Source organism: Tupaia chinensis, unplaced genomic scaffold, assembly GCF_000334495.1.
Source record: "Tupaia chinensis unplaced genomic scaffold, TupChi_1.0 Scaffold143651_1, whole genome shotgun sequence".
In the NCBI taxonomy this organism is placed as follows: domain Eukaryota; kingdom Metazoa; phylum Chordata; class Mammalia; order Scandentia; family Tupaiidae; genus Tupaia; species Tupaia belangeri.
Genome location: NW_006203500.1, coordinates 1748472 through 1766715, shown reverse-complemented (window position 1 = coordinate 1766715; position 18244 = coordinate 1748472). Strand labels below are relative to the sequence as shown.

Genomic DNA, 18244 nt, shown 5'->3' with positions numbered 1-18244 from the left:
GCTGCTGAAGCGGAGAGGTGAGGCGGCCGTCCCTGCGCGTTCTTGGACAGGCCGCGGTCGCTAGAGGGCTTGGGGGACCCTAGACCCTCGCCCTCACCCTCCCCACGCCGGCGCCGGAACTCGGAATGGGCCGTGAACCTCCCGACTTTCGGGCCGTGGGAGAAAGGGATCGCCCTGCGGCCCGGCGACCCAGAGACCTTGGCGTCCACACTCCCGCCTGGGGGGCCACGACCGTGGTCAGGGCAGCCGGGGCCGCCGGCCTGAGGCCTGAGCTCAGCGTCCACGGCCTCCCGACCCAGGAGACTGCTAAACACGGAGCGGCGTGTCCTATCAAGTCACTCCTGTGTGCTCGGTCCAGTGGAGGACAGGCTTCTCCAGAGCGCGGCCTTTCTTCAGGGCCTCTGAGCCGAGCGCCCTGGGTACCCCGGATCCTTAGGATCTGCGATGAGATTAATGGCCTGCTAGGTTCTCCACCTGGGTGCAGAGGGCCTTGCCAGGCCGAAGGCACAGAGCCGCGTTGTGGAGCACCTCCCTGAGCCACCTCTGGTCTCCAGGTGCTTGCAAGGGCCCTGCCTTGGCAAGTTAACAAAGCCCTGCCCCTCTGTAAGTGGGGGTGACTACTCTGCAAGGTGACTGGACCGTTCAGTGACTTGGAGCAGATTGAAGGATTCACCCCAGTGCCCAGCACAAGGTTATTTTAGGTCATAACCATGACCTTTGTGACCCTCAAAGAGAAGGATAGGGAAAATCTGCCTATGCAATTGCAAGAGAGGATCGGAGACAGCAGGCTGGAGCTGGGGCTGGGGCTGGGGCTGTTTGAGCCAGACTTGAAGGAAGAGTGGGGTTTCACCAAGGGAAGGATCGGATCTGACAGGAGAAATGAGGAGGGATCCCTTCTGGCCAAGGCAGCAGCACATGCTGAAGGGCAGAAGTGCTGGGTCTGGCCAGAGGGAGGTGGGAAGTCAGGAGGGTGGAGAAGGTTGAGCCCCGCTAGAGATGATGTTACTATACCAGGGATTCGAGGCTGTTGGGTCTACAGCCCAGACCCTGGAAGGTTTCTGCAGAGGGCAGGACTAGGAGTCTGGGGAGATGCCGAAGACTGGCTTCGAGGAACAGATGGGTCGATTTACTTCAGGAAGACGAACTCCCTCCAGATGGTGCAGCTAACTGCTCCAGCCTTGGTTCCCGCGTGGACGGAGCAGATGACTGTAGGAGAGACGGCCGGGCTTTCACTGGGCACTGAGGGCTTCTGAGTCTGGGTGGAGGAGCACGTCCTGGCACGTGCCACTGAAAGCCAAGGGTCCGTCCTAGAGAGGCTGAGCCTCTGCCCGTGAGAGGGTTTCCATCTCTTCGTGAGAAAAATGTTTGTGCAGATGAGGCTACAGGAACGTGGCTTTTCAAAGCTCATGTGTAGAATTGTGTGTTCTCCAAGCTTTTTAAAAAAAGCTCCAGTGAAGTGCTGGGCATGTACTTTGACACGGTGTGCCCTGGAGCAGACCCCGCGTTAGAGCAGGGACAGACAGAGGAGAAGGCCCGGAGCCCATTGTGGTGAGCCCTGCAGAAGCACAGGAGAGAGGGCTTGATTGCCTGCTGGGCTGGGGTGTCTCAGGAGTGTAGGTTTTCATCTTGGCAAAGCTCTGCCATCAAATCGCTCCTCGGGGTGCTGCCTGAGGTCGTCTTTAAAGTCAAATGCTCATCTTCATTACATTTCGCCTTCCCAAAAGAAGCAGTTTTCTCAGCATGGACACCTGCATGGTTGCTTAGATGGTGTGAGGCTAAAGTCGGCCTTTCCAGTATTTGATTGGGTTCTTTGTCATAGAGTGTGTGTGTGTGTGTGTGTGTGTTTCTCCAAGCTTTTTAAAAAAAGCTCCAGTGAAGTGCTGGGCATGTACTTTGACACGGTGTGCCCTGGAGCAGACCCCGCGTTAGAGCAGGGACAGACAGAGGAGAAGGCCCGGAGCCCATTGTGGTGAGCCCTGCAGAAGCACAGGAGAGAGGGCTTGATTGCCTGCTGGGCTGGGGTGTCTCAGGAGTGTAGGTTTTCATCTTGGCAAAGCTCTGCCATCAAATCGCTCCTCGGGGTGCTGCCTGAGGTCGTCTTTAAAGTCAAATGCTCATCTTCATTACATTTCGCCTTCCCAAAAGAAGCAGTTTTCTCAGCATGGACACCTGCATGGTTGCTTAGATGGTGTGAGGCTAAAGTCGGCCTTTCCAGTATTTGATTGGGTTCTTTGTCATAGAGTGTGTGTGTGTGTGTGTGTGTGTGGGGGGGTGTCATTAAATATATAGGCAGTACAGCCCTTTAAAAAAGATCCAGAATTTTACTTGTCGTTTTATCCGCTGGCTTAGAATGGTAGCTAGAAATAACTGGAACTGAGTTTACTTTTCTGAAAACTGAGTGGTGGTTTTTATTTGCTTTGAAAATCGCACTGAGTTTCAGCTGCTCACTCCCACTCAGCGCACATCTGCTAAACCTCTCCCGTGTACGGGCATTGCCAACATGGCAGTGGGGAAAGGAAGGTACAAACATCATCTTCCTCGTCTTCGAGACACGGGGAGCCATCTCAGTCTGGTAATGGCTGGTGATGACGGAGCCCTTCCCGCGGTGTGGCATGGACTGCGGAGACGGACAGCCTCTCGTGGCTAAGCTATGGTGTAAACGTGAGCTCGGGAGGCCTCGTGGCAAGCAGGGACTGGCAGGCAGGCTGGCCTGCGGGGAACTGCTTGGGATTTAGAAGTCACTGCCTCTTACCCACGGCTGCTTGCTGTAGCCTCGTTTGTTTACCTTCGTCCTCCCCCAGGTTACCAAGTGACAGGGGTGTTTATGAAGAACTGGGACTCGCTGGACGAGCACGGAGTGTGCACGGCCGACAGAGACTGCGAGGATGCTTACAGAGTGTGCCAGGTCTTAGACATCCCTTTCCATCAGGTGTCCTACGTGAAGGAGTACTGGAACGAAGTGTTCAGGTGAGGGCAGGCCTCGGCACGTGGGGGGCTTCCTGACGTGTGTGCGCTCATGCCAGCAGGAGGCTGCATAGTCAGCCAGATGAATGGAGCTGAGCCCAGCGTTCTTTGGCATGGGCTGCCCATGGGGACCAGGGTCAGAGGCGAGGGCTGGGTCCTGCAGTAGCCCTGGCAGTCATTTTGCCACTTGCCAGAAGTCTCCATCATGCATCTCTGAATTTTTGGGGTATTCTGCTGCTTAATTTGGGGGTACTAAGGTTGGAGTCTCTGTGGAAGGTGCCATAAGGTGCCAATGCCCGCGACCTGTGTGGGTCAGTAAGTAGGGAGATTCTGAGAGCGAGTTAAGTGGTCCACTGCCCGTGCCTTCAGAAAATAGGAAAGAAACCTCCCTGCAGTCTGGGACAGTCCCGCAGTTGCTAAGTGTCCTGCATGCTGGCTCCGTGCTGCGTCCAGGGACGTAAAGATGGGCTCGCCATGGCCCCTCCGGCAGTCCGCAGGCCAGTTGGGGAGGGCGTGGTGTTCCCAAGAGGCGGTGGTGGTGGTGAGCGGCTTGCAGGAAATCCTGGGATTCTGTTGAAGCCTGCAGGTAGGGAGGAGGGGGGATTAGCGTGGAATGTGGAGTGGTCAGGAAGGCCTCATGGAAGGGGAGGACTTTGAAAGTAACAAGAGTAGAGCAGACATTCCACTTGGGGTGGCAGGAGCAGCCTGGAGGAGGAGAGACACTCCTGTTGATCCCAGGGCTGTGGTAAAGTCGCTGGGCCCTAGTTTCTGCTGGGGCGCATGGTGGGGGGAGGCGCCCAGCACTAGTCCAAGGTGAGTCCTGACCTGGGAAAGGCAGTGCCAGGGCCATCTGAGGCAGCAGCAGGCCGTGTGCACAGGGCTGCCCTTTCCTGGTGGGGCTCCAGGGCCAGTCCTGGCTCTGCCACTGATGAAGCGACTTGGGGCAGTCGACTTCTCTGAGCCTCAGTTTTCTCGTCCTTACAGTGTGGACGGTGCTAGCAGTGCCTCGCGGTGCTCCCGAGAGCAGTCCGTGAGGCACACATGGTCTCAGCACGGTGCCCAGTGACCACTGTGAGCGTCGCTGCTGCCACCTCTGTTGTTAACGAGATGACTAGGAGATGCAGCAGGGGTCTGAGGAAGTGCTGCTGCTACAGGTTGGGGTGTGGGAGTGGGGTGGGGGACACTGGCCCTGGCGGGCCCAGGGACGAACCCATGGGGCAGCGGATTACAGGGGCTTATGAACATCCCCGGGCCTGGGCCGGAGGACTGGAGTCTGTGTTTTCATTTTGTTTTTCCATTCCCTTCTTCCCAGAGTGAGAGCCAGCCAGACCCCAGCAGAGTCTTGACTCCACAGTCCACCCCAGCGTTTCCTGTTGCCTAGCAAGCTTGTTGGGTTTGTGGTCACAGGAGTCATGGCTCTTACCAAGTAACTTATTTACAGTTTAATGTGCCTCCTGACGACTTTCTAGCAAATAAATAAAATCCGGACTACGTAATAATACCACAAGTGTTACTGCAAACACGGGACAGCTGAGTTTCTGAGCTCTCAGGGGAGGGACAGGTGCTGGGACCCCATGAAGATGGTCTGGCACTGAGCACTGCGGTGGAGAAGATGCGCAGGGACCTGCACAGTCCCTCAGATCTGGGGCCAGTCTGCCATGCAGCCCTGCCAGTCAGTGCGGTCTGTTTAACCCTCAGTGATTAATGGAGAGCTGTAGGGTAAACGAAAAAAATTACATATATCAAAAATACACCTTTATTTTATTTTGTAATTTTGCCAGAGGGCACTTGTGCTCGCTGGACAGGGACACAGAGTGACAGAAAGAGGGAAGGTGAGAAATTACCCCCCGGAGAGATGGCCGCACCGCAGTCCCCGCTCCATGCTCTCATGATTATGGGCATGCGTGCACATGTGCTCGATGTGTTTTTTTAGGCCTCCGGATCTAGGTCTCAACGCAGTCAGCCATGTGGGATCCAGCACCTACACCACACCACCTGCTGACCCAGTATACCCAATTTTATCCTCCTGAAGTAGGTGTCCTAATCCTTTTTTTTTTTTTTTTTTAAGAATTATTTATTGAACCAGCTGTTAGCGTAATGGCTGTGTCGCTGCACTTTCATGTAGCCGACCACGGTTCGAGTTCTGGACCCCATGGCTTAAACTCACGCCGGGCATGAGTGCGTGTGTGCCCAAGATCCCAAGAGGAGAATGGAGGAGAAGGGATTGCGGTGTGGCCATCCCCCCGGGGGGGTGTGCTTTCTCGCTTTCTGTCTCTCTGGCGAGTGCACGTGCCCTGTAGCAAAATCCTCTCAGAAAACAAACAAACAAAAAGAATTATTTATTGACTTAATTCCATTTGTTGTTACTATTTTTTAATTTGACCAGAGAAAGATAGAGAAAGGGAAAGTGAGAAAGCAAGCCACCAGGTCTGGGACTCGAACCACAGTTGACCATATGGGAATCCAGCGCCTTTAACGACCACAACGCCACCCACTGGCCCCCCTAATCCTTTTGAAGGATATCATTCAAGACTATGAAATCCTTTTTTTTTCCCCTTTTACTTTATCTTTTTGTTTTGTTGTAGGGCATGTACGCTCACCAGAGAGAGGAGAGAGAGAGAAATTACCCCCCAGTGGGGACGGCCATGCTGCAGTCCCTTCTCCTCCACTTTACTCTTGGAATTTTGGGCACACACACACCTGGCATGATTGCCAAGCCACCAGGTTTGGAACTTGAACCTACGTGCTACCTGCTGGTCCCATCTTTGTTTTTCTTAAGACAAAGTCTTGGGACCAGCAGATGGTGTAATGGTTACATCACTTTTCTCCCATGTAGTCTACTGTGGTTCAAGTCCCAGACCTGGTGACTTAACACTCACAGTTGGGTGCATATGTGTGCATGCCCAGAATCCTGAGAAGAGAATAAAGGAGAGGGGATTTTGGCATGGCCATCTCTCCTGGGGGTGATTTCTCTCTTTCTGTGTCTCTCTCTCTCTGGTGAGCATACACATTTTATAACCAAAAAATCTCTCTTAAGAAAAAAGATAAAGTCTCTCTATGTCGTAGTCCCCCTGCCTAGGCCTCCCAAGTAGCTGATGGTAGGAATAGGGTGTTGGCTACCACATCCAGCTTGAAGGTGGGCCAGGGATCAGCCTGCCTGGTTAGGGTGTGCTACCCCTGCCGGGTCTAAGCCTGAAGTTCTTGCTCGGTCTTGCTGTTATGGTAGCACCCTTCTCACAGGTCGGCTGTGTTAGACCCAAAACCGACCGAGTCAGCTGGGCCTGGGTCACTCAGTGCCTTCGGGCTCTGGCAGGTGCTCAGTGCATTTTGATCACTTTAGGAAAGTGCTTTTGGCATGTTGGCCCAGCAGCCCATGTTCCCAGGCTGGGACTGGCATGGCGGGCAGAGCCCTGAGTTGTAGCTCCAGACTATTTTATTTTATTCCTACTTGAACAGGCATATCCTGTCCCAGAAATAAGAGTTTCAGAGCCCCATGGCCCCTGCTGCTCCTGACCCCACATGCCCTGCACGTCTGTGGGGAGATGGAGTGGCCCCTGAGCTGCAGCAGTGGGGGAGATTTTACACTGGGTTTTTATCCAGGCTTAGTTATCTCAGAGTCGGGAGGCAGGAGTGCTACGTAAACAGGTGCTCGGTGAAAAGTCTGGAGTGCCCCTGACAGTTTTGGTGTGACGTCATGTAAGCAGTTGTGGGCTGGTTAGGGGTACGGTGATGAACCAGGAGGTTGCCCACCAGGAAGACTCTGGGTCTACGTCTAGAGCCCCAGTGTACCATGCCTGCGTGTCCTGTGGTCGCGGCTGGCTGAGGCTGCGGGTGGGTCGCAGCACCAAGACCCTGCTGGCACGTCTGCTCTGTCATAGCTCTCTTGCTATTGGAAGAAATAAAAATACTTACAATTAAAAAAAATGAGAAAAAAATTTGAAGTAAACAAAAGTCATTTTTTTTTTTTGAGGAATCTTTCACACTTAGAACTGAAAAGTCTCTTTTATTCCAGTGATTTTTTGAACGAGTATGAAAAAGGAAGGACGCCAAATCCCGACATAGTCTGCAACAAGCATATCAAATTCAGTTGCTTTTTTCATTACGCTGTGGATAATCTTGGTAAGTTATTTATTTATTCATTTATAAATGATGAGTTTTCAGAGGTAGCCAGAGGCAAAACTTCGTAAATAGTTTTATCTTCCAGAAGGAAAGGAACCAGTGAAATGGTGATACTTTGTATTTCACTGAGTTGAAAAGAACTTCCTGGTGAAATGCATGCAGCAGGTCCTGGTAAGGGAGGGCTTGTCACCGTGGACTGCACGTGTGTGAGTGGCAGCTACAGCTCGGCAATTGCAGAAAATCCTGGTGAGAGATGAGCAAGAGGGTGAGGCAGCAGTGCCCAGGAGGAGGTTCTGAAACACAGTTCCGGTGTGGAATTGAGTAACCGTAGGTGCAACAGCAAGAAGAAAGAAGTGTTTGTGAAAAACACCAGCAGATGAGCCTCTAAATGTACCGGAAGGTTAGAACGTTGGAGAAATGCCGCAGACAGTGGAGATCGTAAAGGCCTGGTCAGAGCCAGACAAAGGGGGCTGGGCGGACTGCGCAGGGCGCTGGGCAGTGCTGCTCTGACAGTGCTCCGTACATGGGAGTCTGGGCGGTGCAGGGAGGCTGTAGCCCACGGGACGCAGCAGGACACCCAGCCTTTAGACGAGCTCGTCTCCAATCCCTGAGCTGTGGCCGGGAAGCCTGTGGGCCTCACAGGGCTTGTGTGATCTGCAGCGCTTCCCACCTGGGTTCTTCCTGCAACCTCTCCCTGCATCTGCCTGGGGCCCTCGCCCCCACCTGTGTGTCAGCTTTCCTCACAGACACTCTGGCTGGGGTGTGGCAGTATTTAGGACAGTGCCATGGCCCCTAGTTCAGGGCACCCTCTCTGCTGGTCCTACTGAGGGTCTCTTCATGCTTCCCAAGAACAGATTTGGTCTACCCAATCCTGTGCCCTCACCTTTGTTTTTCTGGGTTCAAATTCACGTGTTAGCGGCCTGTTCTAGAAGCCCGGCTGTGGTCGAGGCCCTGCTTCCAGGCGACAGCTCGCTGCCCACCCAGTCTGCAGGTTGGTCTGTTCCTAAATTTCCCTTTCTCCCCTCCATCTCTGTGCTGGGCCCAGGACGTCCATTCCTTTATGAGCCTTGCTGGCGTTGACCTGCTAGCTTGTCTGCCTCTCAGTGAACCCCAGGTTTTCACCTGCCTTCTGTTCGGGGTCACTGCGGTGAGTTCCTGAAGTCTGGGCTGCGGCCTTTCAGTTCTCCCCAACGCATGCAGCTTGCCCTGTTGCGCGTGGCCACACCCCAGGACCTGTGTCCTCTCTGTCCGCCTCCCGTTGTGCTGGAGCTTCAGTAGTGAGTGAGACGAGGCTTGCAGGTCCGACTGGTGCCCTGACGCTGAGGTGATGGTGGTGGACGGCTGGTTCGTGGAATGAGGAGGGCAAAACAAAGTCAAGGCCGGTCGTGTTGGACAAGTAGGTGCCACTTTATGACGGCTGAGGCTGCATGGAGACCCAGCTGGGGATCCCGGTCCTGTGGGAACAGGCCAGCTTGGCGGTGTGTCCCGGTGCTCCTTGCTAACCAGGAGGCTTGCAAGGTGGTGCCCCTGTCAGAACCCCACACCCCCACAGAGTACATGTCCTCTTTATCTTCCTCTCTCCATCTCTTTCTCTCTGTCTCTCTCCCTCCCCTTATGAAAAATATTTTTAAAAGCCTTTAATTTGAATACTGAGCCAACACCAGAAACTCTGAGTGTATGCTTTCCAGAAAAAGACGGGGAGAGGGAGAAATCACCCCCCATGGGGTGTGGTCACACCCTAGTCCCTTCTCTGTTTCCCCTTCTGTCTGGATTTTGGGCACCTCCACGCTTACACCTGGTATGTTTTCCAAGTCTCTGGGGCTGAGATTCGAACTGGGGTCCGCCGTGTGGTCGGGCCCCCTTAGCTGGTGTGGTATAGGGTCAGGCAAAAACATACATGAGCATGGGGAAATACAGTTTGCTCACTAGGTCGAATGGTTCATTCTCAAGTACAAGGTCCGAACACCAGGCTCGCGGCCGTTCCTAGGCAGATCTGGGGATGTGGATGCCGCAGGCTGGCCGAGCCCGGGGCTGGTGGTGGAGCTCGCTGTACTGGCCAGAGGGTGTCTGAGGTGTCCGAGAGGGTGCCCCGCTGTGTCTTGCGCGTTGTAACTGGCTTTGCATTCCCAGTGTTGAACATTTTGGTTACGTTCAGCTTTCTTTTAGTATCACAAGGAACTGTGAGGGGAGCTTTTTGTGCTCAGAGCTGACTGATTTGCTCATGCCGGAGTGAACGAAGAGGTGCTAACTTGTGAAGGCTCTGAAGGAGTCAGTAAGATGTCGTGTGATGGTTACTGCCAGCTTGAATTAAGAGTTAGAGGCTGGGGGAACCAGCAGTTAATGTAATGGCTATGTCGCTGGACTCTCATGTAGTCGACCGTGGTTTGCGTCCCGAATCCGGTGGCTTAAAACTCACGCCGGGCGCGTGTGCGTGCGTGCCCCAGAAATGCTTTATAGATGGGGGAAATGCTATAACCAACTTAATCCTCATCATCTTCTTCCACATCCTCTTCATCTTCCTCTTCTTCCTTATCATTTTCTCTTCCTTGTCTTCTTCCTCCTCTTTGTTTTTCTTGCTCTCTTCTCTTGATAACTCCCTTTTTTGCTGCAGCAGGCTTTCCTTTAGGTCGGTGTGCAGGAATATCCTTTTCATATTTTCCCTTCAGCTTAGCAGCCTTCTTTTCATAGGCTGTCCATCATCTGCAGCAGTGTGATTCCACATCTTTGCCAGTTCCTTTGCAACGTCACCAATGGACAGGCCAGGACATTCTCCTTTGATTTTTGGGCGATATTCAGAACAGAACAAGAAAAAGACCGAAGGAGGCCTCTTGGGTACATTGGGATCCTTGAACTTCTCTTTTGTTTCCCCTTTAGGAGGGATATAGGTTTTCATTCCTTTTCCATAACGGGCCTTGTCCGCCTTTGCCCTATCTTCAAACTTTCCTTTCTCTTTAGCAGACGTGGTCTTCTACCTCTCTGAGCACGTCTTAGAAAACTCAGAAGTTGTCTGAAGCATCTGGGTGCTTCTTCTTGTGCTCTTTCTGCCTCTCGGCTTCTTAGGATCTCTTCTGCCCATGTTTAGTTATCTTTCATCTGAGGCAGAGTCGCCCAGTGCCTGTCTGACTCTCACTGCCACGGCCCTGTCTCTACGGAGCGCAGTGTACTGCAATGCTATCGCTATTGTTAATTATAGCATTGCAGTACACTGAGGGGGTTAGTTACCTAAGAACACACCAAACCTGGCATTCACGTTCAGCTCTAAGAGACTGCAGAGTGAACAAGATGAAGGCCTGCTGGGAACCAGCAGTTAGTGTAATGGCTATGTCGCTGGACTCCCACGTAGTTGACCACGGTTCGCGTCCCGGTGGCTTAAAACTCATGCCGGGCGCGTGTGCGTGCGTGCCCAAGATCCCGAGAGGAGAATGGAGGAGAAGGGATTGCGGCGTGACCATCCCCCCTGGGGGGGTGATTTCTCGCTTTCTGTCTCTATGTCTCTCTCTGTCTGTCTGGCGAGCGCACGCTCCCTATAGTGAAAACCTCTCCAAACAACAACAACAACAACAACAAAACAAGAGTTAGAGGCTGCTTGTTGGCCAAGCTTCGCTACACACGCTCCTCCCTGGGCCTTGGGTCCCGGCCAGCCAACCCTCTGTGTAGAAGACCTGGCATCTGCAGGAGACCTGGGTCTGATGGTGCCGTCGCTCCTGGGCTCGGCTCACCGCGGCTGGCCAGCACCTGCTTAAACCTGCCCTCTGTCTTTAACGACCTCGCAGGAGCAGATGCCATTGCCACAGGACACTATGCAAGGACGTCCCTGGAAGAGGAAGAGGTCTTTCAGCAGAGGCACGTTAAGAGGCCAGAAGGACTTTTCCGAAACCGATTTGAAGTTAGAAATGGTAAGTTAGGGTGCCAGGGCAGAGCTCGGTTCTTCAGGGCACAGTCACGTGTTTTGAAAACTAGCAGGGAGCTGTCTGAGGTGCTCGTTGCCCCTTTGCTGTGCTCCAGACTCACCTGTTTGGGACTCACACTTGAAGGGGCCCCTGAGGGCCTGCAGTTAGGCAGTGGGAAACATCTGGGTCAGGTGTCAGGGCGAGGCTGCTGGAAAAGCAGGTCACAAACTTAAAATCCGGTTCTAGACCATGTGCTGGTGACTTGAACGTTCCAAAACCATCTGGGACATACTTGACAGTCATTACCAGGTACTCTAATTCAGCTGAGGCCTTTCAGTTAATTTCTAGTTTTCCAAAACTGGAGGTTCGGGTAGAATTTGATAGTGCAGGTCTGGTGCCAGGCTTTGTGCTGTTTCTAAAGGGCAGTGCAGGGTGGCCCACACGTGCCCAGACGCAGAGCTCACCTTCTAGAGCAAGGCCAAGGCTAGACAGTGAGCTGGGGAGCTGCCAGCCTGGGTCTCACTTGTGCCCAGGACTGAGTGAAAAGCGGAGCCCAGAGCCACGCTGCTGCAAGGACTCCCGTGGTGGAGCACGGTCGCAGTTGGGTCTGGGACCTGCACACCTCCTGGCGTTGCCGAGTGTGGACCGTGGAGCCAAGCTCCGACTTCCTTCTGTCGGTCTCGTAGCTTTGTCCATGACAAGCAGCAGAACAGAAGTTGGGAGACGGCTCGTTTCCAGCCTCCGCTCTCTTCTCGCATCATCTGGGGCGAGTCACTTCCATTGTCTGAGCTTCAGGTTTCTCGTCTGTGACATGGGACATTTGTACGTCACACAGTCGATGTGGAAAACAGCTGCACGCATGACTGGCAAGCCATGAGGTGCCCGTGGCCCCCCAAAGCCAGTCACGTGTGTGGCGTGCCGGACCAGGGCATTCTAGCCTGGAGGAGAGGTTGAAAGAAGCCGTAGTCCCGCCGGTCTGCGTGCTACCACTCATCGTGGAACATGAGCGTGGCAGCCAGCACTGCTCACCGTGGACATTCCGGGGCACGCCAGGCACGACTCAGCTGGCCCAGGATACACTGACCACGATCACGCGGCCAAGGCTGCTCACACCTCTGCACTGTTGCTTTAAAGCTGAAAATGGCTCTTGATGAGATAGAGGCTGTTAGGAAACAGAGCGCTGGCAAAGGCAGTCCGGCTAAGCAGAGACGGTTTTGCCAAGAAGAGTGCATCTGAAAGCAGAGTGTGGGTGAGGGGTGGAAGGACAGCCGGTGGTGAAGGTGCTCGGCTCCCACATGACTGGCCACAGGTGACCAGAACCGAGTCCTGGGCCAGGGGCTTGAAAATCATGCCAGGCAGGTGTGCATATGTGACCAAAACCCCAGAGGAATGAAGAAGAAGGGATTGCGGCACAGTACCCCCAGGGGTTGATTTCCCACTCTGTCTCTCCCTGGCCGAGTATATGTGCCCTATAGCAAAAAAAGAGTGTGGGCCAGTGTGGTGGCTGAGGTGGCTGAATGCCACATGGCCTGGTGTGTGGTTTGGTGGCTTGAAAGGCATACCGGGCACATATGCATGCATGCCCAAAATCCCGGAAGGAGAACAGGAGAAAGGATCGCGGTGTGGCCACCCCTGTGGGCATTTTCTCACTTTCCCTCTGTCTCCGTCCCTCCCTGGGGAGTGCTTGCACCTATAGCAAATGAAAACGTGAGAGTGGTCCTGAAGGGGGTGCTCTTCACTCGGGGTTGAACCTGGGAGAGCTAGGGTCCTTGCAGACAGCCATGGGAGGCCCCGCCCAGTGCCTGTTAGGAAACAGCTACAGCATTTCAGGGGCATTGTGTAAGTCGCTGTCTTCCTCCTTTTTCCCAGAGTTAGCCCAGTTTATTTTAGGGTTGATTTTTTATTTGTTTAATCACTTCACCATTTTTTCACGTGGTTCTTCTATGAAGAATTATAATAAAATGGAACCAGCAGTTAGCACAATGGCTATGTGGCTAGACTCGTATGTAGTTGACTGCGGTTCAAGTCCCGGACCCGGCGGCTTAAACTCACACCGAGCACGTGTGCATGCGTGCCCAAGATCCCGAGAGGAGAAGGGATTACAGCGTGGCCATCCTCCCTGCGAGGTGATTTCTCGCTTTCCGCCTGTCTGTCTCTGTCTTTCTGGTGAGCACACGCGCCCTATAGCAAAAACCTCTCCCCACCAAAAAAAAAAAAGAATTATAATAAAGTTAAATAATTTTTAAAAAATGAGACAGAGTATGCATAAAGAGAGAGAGAGAGACAAGGAAGGAGGGAGGGAGAGAGGGAGAGGGGAGACGGGGAGGGGGTGAGAGAGGTGTTCTTAGGGTCTCCCCACATGGCAGCCCTGTCCCGCCTCTTGGCTGGCTGGGACATCAGGCTTCCCAGCAGTGGGCTGTTTCGGTTGCTCTGGGACCCATCCCCAGGCCTCCCACAGGCCCCACCTCGTGCAGCACTCTTTGTTTTTTAAGGGAGATTTTTGCTGTAGGGCACGTGCACTCACTTGAGAGACAGAGAGACAGAAAGTGAGAAATCGCACCCCCTGGGGGATCTTACCGCAGTCCGTCCTTCTCCATTCTCCTCGGGATCTTGGGTATGCATGCACACAACCTAGCGGTGAGTTTCAAGTCGCTGAGTCCAGGACTTGAACTGCAGTCGACTGTGTGGCAGTCCAGCAGTGTAACCATTACGCCATCTGCTGGTCTCTCAACTCTCATAACCCCCCATGGCTCGGCCGTTTTTGTAATAGAAAATTAGGAAGTTTCTTTTGTTGTTAAAGGGCACATGTGTGTCAGAGAGAGACAGGGAGGAAAGCTGAAAAATCACCCCCCAAGGGGAGTGATCGTGCTGCGATCCCTTCTCCATTGTCCTCTCAGGACTTTGGGCACATGTGTACACACGCCTAACATGTTTTCAAACCTCTGGGCCGGGGATTCAGCTTGCACAGCTGCCTGGTCGGATCCAGCCGCCTTCACCACCATGTCCTCTGCTGGCCCAGAACCTTTTCTCACGTTAGTGGCGGCGGTGTCCGCAGGCTCCTGCTGCAGTGGTGTGCGGGGGAGTAAGTGAGCGGGACGCTAGTGAAGGCGAAGTACCGCTGTTTTCATTCCTGCAACGTCTTCTGTTCTTTACTCTTGGCAGCGGTAAAACTTCTCCAAGCAGCCGACAGCTTTAAAGACCAGACCTTCTTTCTCAGCCAGGTTTCCCAGGACGCCCTGAGGAGAACCATCTTCCCTCTGGGGGGGTTAACCAAAGACTTCGTAAAGAAAATAGCTGCAGAGAACAAGCTTCATCACGTGCTTCAGAAAAAAGAGGTGTGAGCACGTGAGTGGGGTGCATGTGAATGTCCACCGTCCCTGGGGGCTGGGCACCCCGCTCCGGCCCAGGACCTCCCCGTAAGGGGCAGGCTCCACGGCGCCCACACAGACCTGCTTTCCACCTCTCCCCCAGCACTCGTTCACCCAGCGTCTCCCCAGTGTGCCGAGGGGATGCTGACGAGGCCACTACAGGCCTGTCCCTGCAGTCACTAGGGAGGGACGCCCAAAGGTCTCCGAGGAGTTGCACTCCGCTTCGGGCCTGGGGGTGAGCCGGCAGAGCCTGCTGGGTTGCGGGACACGCACGTGCTGAGCTCCCGAGGCCAGCCAGCCTGGGGTGCCGGTGGAGGGAAGGGGAGGCCAGTGCCAGGGGTGTGTGACAGAGGCGAGGGGGTGGCAGTGGCCTGGCGGCTGCAGACTAGGCTGTCTAGTCTGCCCCTTTTGGAGCCTGATGCAGCCTTAGCTGTAGCCGCTTCTGGGCTGTCTCCCTGGGAGTGGGCGTGGCTGCGACTTTACCAGACGTCACTGTCCCTAGAATGCTCCCATTTCCTGGTGTTGCTCTGGGGTAGGGGCTGAGGAACTGCTGAGTGGAGGGCGGGGGCGGCTCCCCCTCAGGACCCACACTGGAGGGACGCAAGCAGAGACTAGAAGACGCTAGGTGGCCAGTGCCACAGTGGCGAGAGGCCCGACCCTGCGCCGCACCCCCGGACTTGGACCTTGGGCCTGGCTCTGCTGTGTCCTGCTCCTGCCTGGCCCTGTCAGGCCCCTGCCTGTCCCCTGCCACTCTCAGGACAGTGGCTTGCTGCACTTACCCAAGTTCATTTTCTTCCCTGGGGCAGCTGGTGCGCCCCTGTGCAGCACAGGGCCTGACCCCCAAGTTTGCACCTGATGCGGTCACGCTTCCGGGACAGGAGCCACGGTGTGGGGGCTTGAATAAACCCGAGAGTGAGAGGGTGACGAGACAGGCTTGCGGCCCCTGGAGTTCCATGCACGGGTTGTGACCTGGGCTGGGGAGCTGGGGAGGGAAGCCAGACCCTGCTCAGTATGCGGATGCCACGCGGCCTCTCTGGCCTGGGTCCCCGCTCAGGACACCTCCCACCCGCCACTCCTCACGGTCGGCTGTCCTGTTGTTTCAGAGCATGGGCATCTGTTTCGTCGGCAAGAGGAACTTTGAGCACTTCCTCCTTCAGGTGAGTATGCAGAGGTGGGGCTCGCGGGCTGCCCGCCACCACCGTGGCTGTAACCGGTGCTTGTCTTCCAGTACCTGCAGCCGCGTCCCGGCAGGTTCGTTTCCATAGAAGACGGGAGAGTGCTGGGCACGCACAAAGGTGAGAGGCAGCCCAGACAGCTTTTTGTCTTCAACTCCTCCGGTCCTGCGTGAGCCTTGGCTCTGCTTGTTAGGCCAGACACCAGACACCCGTCCCCTGCAGGGTGAACAAGGGGGTGAGCATTCCGAGATGCAACCTCCTGCTGATGGCCGAACCTTTTAAGCCAGCAGTTATGCATTAATCCCTGCCAATACGAATTTTCACATATAGAGCTTCAGAGAGCCCCCCTGAGGAAGGAAGTAGGTTGACTGTAGCATCTCGGGCAGCAAGGGCCCCGCAGAGATGGGTCCAGCAGGGGTGCCACTCTCGGGGTCTGCTGCTCGGCAGGGGTGCTGCTCAGAGGAGAGGTGCCCCTCTGCGGGGTGCTGCTCTTTGACAGACGTGCACCACACTGTCCTGGCACAGGAGGGGACTGTTAGCCCCCAGTGCTCATGGCCCTGGGTGTGGTAGTCCGTGCTGTCACTGATCTCTGCAGTGGGTGCCCGGGCTTTGATGGCCGGTGACCCTGGCCCAGTGCAGGCCTGACCTGGGGGATGGGCTACAGCAGGACAGGACAGGCTCAGATGTGGGGAGCCTCACTACCAGCTGCGCTCTGGAGACCTGCCTCGAGGGAGTCGGGACGTGACGTGGACAGGGGCTGCTGAGGCTGGGGAGATGACGGCCTTGCCGGGGTGGGAGGCTGGCCTATGCTGTGGTTCAGCTGTCCGGCCGCCACGCCAGGGGCTGCAGTGAGTGCTTCCGAGTTGTCCTCCTGAGCTGGTGCCACGCGGTGAGCTCCCTGCCTGGCCTCGTGATGCACAGCACAGTTAGGAGAGAGCAGCACAGAGAGGCTGGCCGTGCCGCCGTGTTGCACACTACGCTCCAGGGCAGGGCGCACGTGGCCGCAGATAGACCGGGGCTGCGCAGGAAGGGCTTTGGCATCAGAGGACTCTCAGCCCTCATCGTAAAGGGCCTGTCCTGCTCCTGGGGTCAGGGGTCCCACAGCGCTCTTCCAGGGAGTGAGGGGCGGTCTCAGACACCACTGCAGCCTTGTGCCGCCGTTTCATCCCTGGTGGGGAGGGGGCACGCTCAGGTGCTTGGCCGGGTTGGCCCTGGTGGTCCACAGCCCCTCCGGCTCATTGCACCCCTGCCCTCTGCCCTGCTAGGGGAGTTCGCAATGGAACCCCTCCCAGGCCTCATGGAAACCATCTTTCCCCAGGCTGGTTCCTGTACACCCTGGGCCAGAGAGCCCGGATAGGCGGCCTGCAGGAGCCCTGGTACGTGGTGGAGAAGGATGGCGCCAAGGGCGACGTGTTCGTGGTGAGTCGGGCGGCCTGGTGTCGTGGCTGGGCAGGCCTGCCTCCCGCCGCGCCTGCGTGGGTCTGCCGAGGTTTTGTCTCAGGTATTTACAAGGCCCTTGTATGCCAGCAGCTCTTCCATCTCCAGACATGACAACTCCTGGCATTAGTCGGGGCTCTCCAGGGAGATAGACCATCAGATGTGTAGAGACATACCCGAGGGGACCTGCTGGGGCATCCGCTCAGGCCACTGCGACGGCCAGAGCCCCAACAGGCCATGGGCAAGTTGGGGCCGTGAGGTGGGCAGCACGTTCCGCCCCGGCCCGGGGCCGGAGGCAAGGGTGTCGCTCCCAGCCCGAGAGCCCAGAGGGCCGCTGGGCGAGTCCTGTTGTTAGCCTGCAGCCCGATGGCTGATGGAATACCGGCCCATCTCAGTCCCGCCGAGCAGAGCCACGCAGCCAGTCCAGCTAGTGGTGCCGTGGCTGGCCTCTGTGTCCTGGAAAACAGCGGTCCTCCAGGGCAGAGGGCGTTGGCCCCACGGGCAGGTGTAGGTGAGGGCAGAGCAAGACTTGGACGTGAAGGATGTTTAGGGTCATGGGCTCAGATCTCACGTCGGCTTCTGGCCAAGTGTGACCGACACGTCCTCCCCCTCCTGTGCCTTGGTGCCCTGACTGGTGAAATGGAGATAGAAAGGCTGTGAGGGGACCCCGCAAACATGGCAGCGGAGGGCTGCGACAGTGCTAGTATGAGCTCGCCCGTCTACCTCGGCTGTAGTGTGGTCGTTGGTTCTTTTTGTTTTGTGGGCTTTATAAAAATATACTTGTTTACTTAATTGTTTAAATTATTATATTTTAAATTTTCTATGTGCGCTCGTGGAAGGAGGGAAGAGGTGAGAAATCAGGCTGCCCGGTCTGGGGCTTGAACCATGGTCGGCCATGTGGGAGTCCAGCATCCCCATCACCATGCTACCTGCTGGCCACAGCTTGCTTGGGTGTTCTAGAAGTTGTTGTTACTTTTGGTTTTGGTTTTTAAGTCCTTGCTATAGGACACGTGTGTTTTCTGGGGAGGGACAGAGAGAGAAAGTTGAGAAGTAACCCCCTAGGGGTGGCCACACAGCAGTCTCTTTTCCTCCATTCTCTTGGAATTTTGGCACTCACCCACAGGTGCCTGGTGTGACTTTCAAGCCACCACGTTGGGAACTCGAACCACAAAGTCATCCATGTGCCTTATCCTGCATTAACCTCCACAGGACCTGCTGACCCAGGACGGGCTTTTTTTTTTTTAAAGATAGTTTTGCTATAGGGCACGTGCGCTTGCCAGACAGACAGAGA

At 55.4% G+C, this 18244-nt stretch overlaps 1 protein-coding gene across 4 annotated transcripts in view; it reads left to right on the top strand.

Moving 5' to 3' along the window:
* The window catches only part of TRMU (tRNA mitochondrial 2-thiouridylase), a 20458-nt gene continuing 2214 nt past the window's right edge, over positions 1-18244 (top strand). Inside the window, exons 1-8 of one of the 4 annotated variants that reach the window (XM_006164622.1) lie at positions 1-17; positions 2802-2967; positions 6977-7083; positions 10857-10979; positions 14136-14308; positions 15445-15498; positions 15570-15636; positions 16835-16935. In XM_006164622.1, the coding sequence (XP_006164684.1) occupies positions 2825-2967; positions 6977-7083; positions 10857-10979; positions 14136-14308; positions 15445-15498; positions 15570-15636; positions 16835-16935 (768 nt within the window). In that variant the 5' untranslated portion in view covers positions 1-17; positions 2802-2824. Of the gene's footprint in view, positions 18-2801; positions 2968-6976; positions 7084-7111; positions 8480-10856; positions 10980-14135; positions 14309-15444; positions 15499-15569; positions 15637-16834; positions 16936-18244 lie in introns of those variants that run through there. The other 3 variants (XM_006164623.3, XM_014582580.2, XM_014582579.2) reach the window with 3 other exon arrangements.